The following is a 7,418-nucleotide window of genomic DNA, read 5'->3' on the forward strand; positions in this document are numbered from 1 at the left end:
CACATAGAGTCTTTGTGCTCATACAGGCTTTGAGTCTTTGCTTGGCAAAGCTAGATATTAAAAGTCTTTCATACTTTTTCATACATGTCTTTATTTATCAGCTGTTTCAGTTTTTAATGAGCAGTTTTGTGTGATTTTTTTTTTTTTTTTCTTTTTCTAGTAGCACAAAGAATTTAGAGTTTGCGCTCCGACTTCTTCAGTTGGAATCCACAGATATCCAAAGGTGGTTGAATAAACTCAAGAATTTATAACAGAGCAATGGGCTTGCTGTTGTTTGGTCCACCCATGTACTGAGAAGACAGGGAGTCCTGAGAGGTGTAGGAGGTGTAGAGGCCCGTCACTTGCACATCTGACAGCTGCAGGTTCGCTCCCGTGGAGACCGGAGGGAGGTTGGCTGTTCCCAAGTCACAGTCTGATAGTCGAAGGGGTGAGTTACTGAAGGTTCCCAAAGCGTCAAGGTTAAAGCTGTCGTCCTTCATTTCTTCCCACAGATTACCTAGCAGAAAGGCAGAAAGGTGAGTATACTAAAAACACTTTCATTCTCTAAAATACACTTTAAAGCGTCTATTTACCTTGAAGGGCAAAGTCCATGATGCTAGGGTCCAGAGCATCCACCTCAGTGTGTGTGTCATTGTGCACTCCGTAGAAATCATCTGGTGGTTTGTTAGACTGATGGGTCAGGGGACTGTGGGAAAGGTCAGGGACTGTGTGGAGGGGGGGAGTCTGGGCCGGGGCAGGGGACATCGGACCCAGGCGGGCCTGAGCTTGGAGCTGGGCCTGGAGCTGGTGGTGCTGGTGTAGGGGCAAACAGGGCAGGGACAGAGTGACTATAGGCTGAGGCTGCATCTGGGACTGTATGGGTAGCGGTAGACCGGTAGGACAGCTGGTCAGCCGGGTCATGCCCGCCTCTAACACCTTACGCCTGCAGTTCTCTGGGCGGTCTGTGATCAGTTTGTCCAACTCATCTGAAGGGAAAAAGACAGATGATTAGACGAGGAGAATTACTTCAGGAATTCCGGGGAAGTAACCCATTTAAAAAGACAAAAATGTCTGACCAGGGTTAGCCATGCTGCGCCGGATGGCTGGGAGGTCCTTGCGTTTCCACTTCTGCATCTCTTCCTCCATCTTGTCAATCTTGGCAGGGTTCAGCGCCCACAGACAGCCCTTACGGGAGGAGCTGCTTGTCTTGTTCTCCACTTTCTCAAAGCATTTGTTTAAGGACAGATTATGCCTGACTGAGTTCTTCCATCCATCAGGTGCAGTCTGCAGGAATAGCAGTAATTTTGATTCAGTCATAGTCTTTATCGTCATGCACTCTATCTTTATATAGTTTTCTGAGAATCGTACCTTGAAATAGGGAAAGTGTTCCTTCATAAAGCTATAGATCTCACTGACAGGAAGGCTGCCAGTTTTGCTGTTCTTTAAAGCCATGGCAATCAAACAGCTGAAGAGAAACAACAGAAATAAATTGTTATTGGAAGGTAGTTTAAAGTTTATAATGTGAAATATTTTGCTGAATAGGTGAAGCCTGACCTGTAGGAGTAGATAGGCTTGGGGAAAGACTTGGGCTGCAGCTCCTGGTCCTGTGGAGCCAGGCGAGGTTGTGTGAACAGACTTTGGTTGTTGAAAGAGACGTTGCTATAAAGTCCACCAGTGGAACACTATGACAAAGAGAAAAGAATAAAGAACTTGACTGTTTCTTTCAGGAACATTGACCACAGAGTTGAATCTAGGAAGTATAGGCCCGAAGCCGAAGAAAAGAAACAAATTAACAATGACAACACATGAGAATACAGGAGGAGAGAGGAAGGAGCTTAGCTCTGGTCTGGTCTGGTTTTTATATAGGTAGAAATAATGGAAAGAGGAGACTAAGAAACATAAGCATCTGAACAAGCTTAGGGTCTGTTACCTGTTGTCCAGTTTGGGTTAGAGAGTACACCTGCTGCGGCGTCGGCTGGTAGACTGAGGTAGGGCACTGGTATCCCGGAGAGGGCAGCCCATTCATGGAGAATGGAGACATCTGTGATGAAAAAAAATTACAGAAAAATTACACAACTTATCATAAAGCCAACATAAACAGATACACACATGCATATTGTACATATATATTGCTTTGAAAACTCACACTTCCGCTGTGCGTGTTGATGATGCTGATTCCCAGAGGGCTGTGCTGCATGTTGCTTTGGAGGTGGAGCATGGAGCCCTGACCGGCTGCCATTGTCATGTTGTTTAACTGAGCTGTGGAAGGAGACAGACTGGTGTTAAAGGTTTCCTCAAATACTGACATCACCTTTCACGTCCTTTATGTTCACACCAGTCATTCCCGTTGGCTGTAACTTTAAAAGTAGAATGATACTTAATGATGATTGCGTTGGGATGAAGTCACCATTTACTGACTTTTAAACTTTTTTCTCCTGCATAGTCTTGTTGATAAATATTTCATTATGTTTGAGAGTATATGGTCTTTTTTTATTTATTGTTGGATGATCTTTGTTGTACTGATCAACATATTAAGGGTCCAAAGTTCTTGGCTCAGACTTACTACCAGAACTAACTGCTAATGTTAACTCATTAAGTATGAGGTAGGCCTATAATAATAATAATACCCAATGGAAATAAAATAATAATAATAATCTTGCATTGTTCTTTTCAGGATATTATCATAAAACTGTCCTCTATCTGCAGAGGAAACACATCCAGACAATTCCATTCACCCTGAGTCATCCAATCAGATTGATGCTGCAGTTTTTGAATATTGCTGTCCCCTCCCTGTCACCTCACCTGTCTGTTGCTCCAGCAGACTGTTTTGAGAGGGCCCGTTACTGTGGCCTCGACTATCAGCCATCTGCTGTAGTCGGGGCACATCCACGGAGGTGAGCCATGACAGAGACTGCAGGTCCCCAGGGAGGTCCTCCTCCCTCAGCTGGGAGGGGTCTGTGGTCAGAAGCCTTCAAGAGAGGGAGGGGGGGGGGAGTGTTACATGGCTGTCGGTTTAGACATAGACTGAAAGTGGAATTTAAATTTAAACACTGGATTGAATATTTTATCCTTCAGAAAATCCCAAACCATGACAATGAGTCTGAATTTGGAGAGATAAAAGATGAAAGCTGCTCAGTCAGGCTTTGTTTTAACCGTCCAGGGTTTACGATAAGAAGATTAACTACCAAGTGTCATTTAGCAGTGACAGTTTCAATTCACAAAAAGGGAGTTAAACAAATTCAAAGGAAATGCTCTTTGAAGACTGTTTACATTTTTCAAAGTGACATATCTATCTTTGATTTTCTTTAAGTATAAGAACTAGTAAAAAAATAAAAAATAAATATAAAGCGGTTACATTTTTCAGAAAAAATGTTTCACTTGAGAATTGTATTTACCCCATAATTTCACAAGTTATATCAAATAACTGGACTATTTTTTTTTTTTAAACAAATGCACTGCCAGGCTCAGTCAGTGAAAGTTTCTGTCACAATTTCTTTTATTTGGTGAGCTTGAACATAAAGAAAGAAAAGCACGGAATCCTCTTGAATCCTCTCCAGTCTTCTCTTCACACGCACACTTACTGTGCAAGGGTTTAGTAATTGGGGTTGCTATGACAACACATGCTATTCAGTTACTTTTCGGGTCTGTGGACAGTGCAGGAGTACACCCCCCTTCCCATACGCACTATTAAAAAATCAACCGTAAGTCAGGTGACCAGGATCTGGCCCTAACCATTGGCTGAATCATAAGTAAACAACGCATGAGATCGTTTGAAACATGGGACAGCAGCACATGTTGCCTGCAACAGTTGGCCTTGTCTATTGAAAAATGATCACCTATTGTGTCCCAAACGACAAATCTGCCCAGTGGCACGTGGCTCTATTGTCTTCCCCAGACCCTTCCTTGATTGTCTCTGTCGTTTCTTTTCTTTAGCTGGCCCTTGCATTAATCTGTTGGAATGACAGCCCTCACATAAGAGGGACAAATAGGATGCCATCTGCTCCCCTGTCCCTTTCCAGCCTCTGTCCTCCCTGCCGCCCCCAACAGCTCCCCAACATCACCCCCCACCACTACCGACCCCAGCCCTACCTAAAAGGAGAGCCAAAGGAGCCTCGGGCCAGAGGGAGTGCTAATGTAGTTTGAGGTCATGTGTCTGCCACTGAATTAGTGACATCATTGCAGTCAAGAATCAGCAGCACACCTCTCTAAAGACCTCACCTGCACCACTAAAGGATTTGGAGGAATCATTGTTTAGAGCAGATAGCATAGTGAAGTTTTCACATACAGGACAGCATATTAGTTAGCATTTTGATGTCCTTTTTTTTTTTTTTTTTTTAACCTTTATTGTGCCTCTTTAGCAGCTGTAAGTTTTATTTTATAACAAAATAGAGAACAAACGTTAGGCATGAAGAGCTTGGTGAAATGTCGAGTGATTAAATCATGATGAAAAGTGTAACTAAGTTACAGAGGCAATTGTTTTGTTCAATATTAAAAACTTATTTTTTAATGTTTCCACATTTTTCAGTCAGAAGTCTGCCCAAGATGGCAATTATCCATGAAACAATGACCAATAAATACTGGTGTAAGCCATAAAATAGTCACACAGGGAGGCGGTACTCCCACCTCCCCTCTCTCTTCCAGCAGTATAGAAATTGTTCACTGATGCAAAACATGTTGAGCTGGTGTCTCCATGTATCATCCCAGCCTTACCAGAGGTTCTACAACCCTAAATATTGCACCTCCTCCCCCATCCTTGTATCCCTCCTTTCCTCTTTCCCTCCCTTCCTCCCTCCATTTCTAATTGGTAGCCACTTGTTCATACTGGTGACCCCGAGCGCCCTGTCTCCCCCTGAGCTGGCAGGCCAAGAGGCTCAGACTCTCCGTGTGCCGACAGCGGGAGTGTAAACAGAGCTGATGGTTTCTGACAGATCCATTCAGACTGAAAATCATTTATTCTTCAGGACTTTTTTTCATGAAACCCCCCATGCACAAAAAGAGCTGTCCATCTACTTTGAGATGAAACGTACTGGGGTTAGGCAATTTGTTCCATGACCATTTTGGAAACACCTTGAAGGGTTTGATTTATGAAAATATGCCTTTTATCTATTGAGGCGTCTCAGAATTGATCCTGAGTGTTTGAGACAATGTGCAACAGAATATAACACATTGTGTCGTGCTAGAAGACTATGTAAGCGCTTCTCCTTATATCAATATGAAATCCGAAGTCTTACCTGTAGTCCTGCGGAGACGGATGATGCCCGGCATTCTCAATTATTCCTGACATCCTGGATGTAATTCCGCCTTCTATCATTTCCTGGGATGTGTGGTACCACTGTCAAATAAATAAATATAAAATTGTAAGATAATGCCAAAGTGAGTTATAAAACTAAAATAATAAACCACATAGAAAAAAAAGTTTATATAATATCTTCCAAAGTAAGTATACATGACAAAGCAGCATGTTAGGGGAAATAGCAATATAACAAGTAAACATTAAAAGTCAATTTCAATTTAAGACAAGAATAACACAAAATAATTCATTGTGTACAATAACATTTCTCAGTGGCACCAACATGTATTTGATGTAGCTGAAGCACAATAACAATTTGGGTTATTTTTGTTCCCTTAACTTAATTTGAATTTAACAAAAACATATCATTTTAAAAAGCTGGTGTTAAATGATCATTCCGTTCAAATGTTTACACTGCATTAACTATAACTCAGCTGATGTTTAAATGGCTTATCATATAGCATGCCTACAGAATGATCATTAAGTCTAAAATTCATTAAAGAAATATTGTTCTAATGCCAATCAAGTAGTCAACAATAATTTCGATGCTGAATGGAAGACATAATTTCAAAATTACCTTTTTTTGATGATATTGAAGGATGTGTGAGCTGGTCGCGAGCCCCTGTACTGTATTTCTCTGTGTTGCACTTGATTCTCCAAAAACGTTTTTAAATTTCCCTCTCTGGAGCGGTCCGGTTCTCTGACATGCGCAGTAGAGACCTCAGCAGAGCTCCCAGTCGCCCGGGGGGCAGGAGGGTCCCATGAGTTTGACAGCTGCTGTTAACGCACGGTCTGTGAACAGTCCCGACAGAATCCACACTTCACACTGCAAGTGCAGGGAGATTTGATTTTCTCTTAGTTTTTGTGAGACTTTCTGTCACAGTGTGTCTCCACCCCGTCCAAAAGAAGATGAACACAAGTGTCTTACATGAACATCAGGCCATACTCCTGTTGAACCATTGTAGTCCACTTATTGAAAACATATTCAAGAGATAAGAAGATGTCGCCTACACTTTATGTCATACAGTCCAGTGGCTAACGTGCGTCCTTTGAGTCATACAACTTTGCCTAATAGGCTACTGCAAAAAAAAAGAAAAGAAAAAAGAAAAAGATAGTCTATCATAAAATAATTTCACCAGACTAAGCCCATAACAAGTAAATATCTAAAGGAAACAGTAAAGGAGGAGTAAAGTTTAAATATCCATTAAGCTTCACTGTGTCCTTCTGTCTTGTCAGGTTACTCCCGGTGAGCTCCCTCCTTCAGGTCTAAATCGGTGTGTGTCGCTACTTGTGGTGGCATCTGTGTAAGTGAGTGTGAGCTTCTTCTTCTTTTTTTTTATTAGGGAAGTGCTTGTAGATAATTTGCTTCCCGCCGCTGTGGCCGCGTCCTGCTCCTCTCATCGGTGGGAAAAGGAGCCGGGGAGGCGCGGAGGGAGGGCAGGCAGGCAGGCAGGGGGCCGGAGGGGCTGCCGCTGCTTCGGCTGCATGAGGTGGCAAAGGCTCACAAGCTGTCTAAAGTAGCAAGGATACTTAACTATATGCATCTCCTCATACTTGTCTGTCCAGAATATACAAAATAACTGTGACCTTCTGACTGTACCAAAATATGAAGAACAACAACTCAGTGTCGAATAGTCTCTCAATGAAGGAGTTTTGACTATTTGCCATTAATTGAGTTGTTGTTTTATTAAATAGCACATAAAAAAACGTGTCCTGTTTTCTATTGCGTTGTAATTAGTAGATTCGATGATATTATTGTCTAGCCCAAATGTTTTTTTCCCGTTTTCTTTAAGAGGATGCATCTCACATTTTTTCCCTCTCAGATCATTTATTTTCTCGCATGTAATAAAGACAAATCTAACTCCTCAATGCAATAATTGTGAAATAAGTAGGCTATAGTGTAGAAACACAATTTTTAAACAAGCTTTACAGACTGTTACATGACTGGGATACGCGTAAGTAATTTAATAACATTACATATATAAATAAATATATTTCCAAATTAATAAAAGAAAAAGGACTGCCACCCCCTCCCACAGTGGGTGAGAAAAGGGAGATAACACAGGCAGGTGTGGTGCGTTAATCGCAGGTTTAAATTTGAAACCTGCTGGAGATCAAAATTTGTTGCCGGAAATTAAAGGGGCATTCC

General features: G+C 41.9%; 1 protein-coding gene across 2 annotated transcripts; it reads right to left on the bottom strand.

Annotated features, from left to right (window-relative positions):
• Positions 1–83: 83 nt before the first annotated feature.
• foxn4 (forkhead box N4) lies at positions 84–6,640 on the bottom strand. 2 transcript variants are annotated; one of them, XM_079346302.1, is made up of 10 exons: positions 5,847–6,640; positions 5,211–5,311; positions 2,782–2,948; positions 2,126–2,238; positions 1,910–2,020; positions 1,534–1,661; positions 1,348–1,444; positions 1,056–1,263; positions 573–965; positions 84–496 (listed from the first exon to the last, which is right to left on the bottom strand). In XM_079346302.1, exons 2-10 carry the CDS (start codon positions 5,288–5,290, stop codon positions 246–248), a joined length of 1,548 nt encoding a protein of 515 aa, XP_079202428.1. In that variant the 5' UTR covers positions 5,291–5,311; positions 5,847–6,640; the 3' UTR covers positions 84–245. The 2 variants fall into 2 exon arrangements, with proteins under 2 accessions (XP_079202428.1, XP_079202429.1); XM_079346303.1 differs by lacking the exons at positions 2,782–2,948; positions 5,211–5,311; positions 5,847–6,640 and adding an exon at positions 2,398–2,554.
• Positions 6,641–7,418: the final 778 nt, after the last annotated feature.

Source organism: Symphodus melops (assembly GCF_947650265.1).
Source record: "Symphodus melops genome assembly, chromosome: 1".
Classification (NCBI taxonomy): domain Eukaryota; kingdom Metazoa; phylum Chordata; class Actinopteri; order Labriformes; family Labridae; genus Symphodus; species Symphodus melops.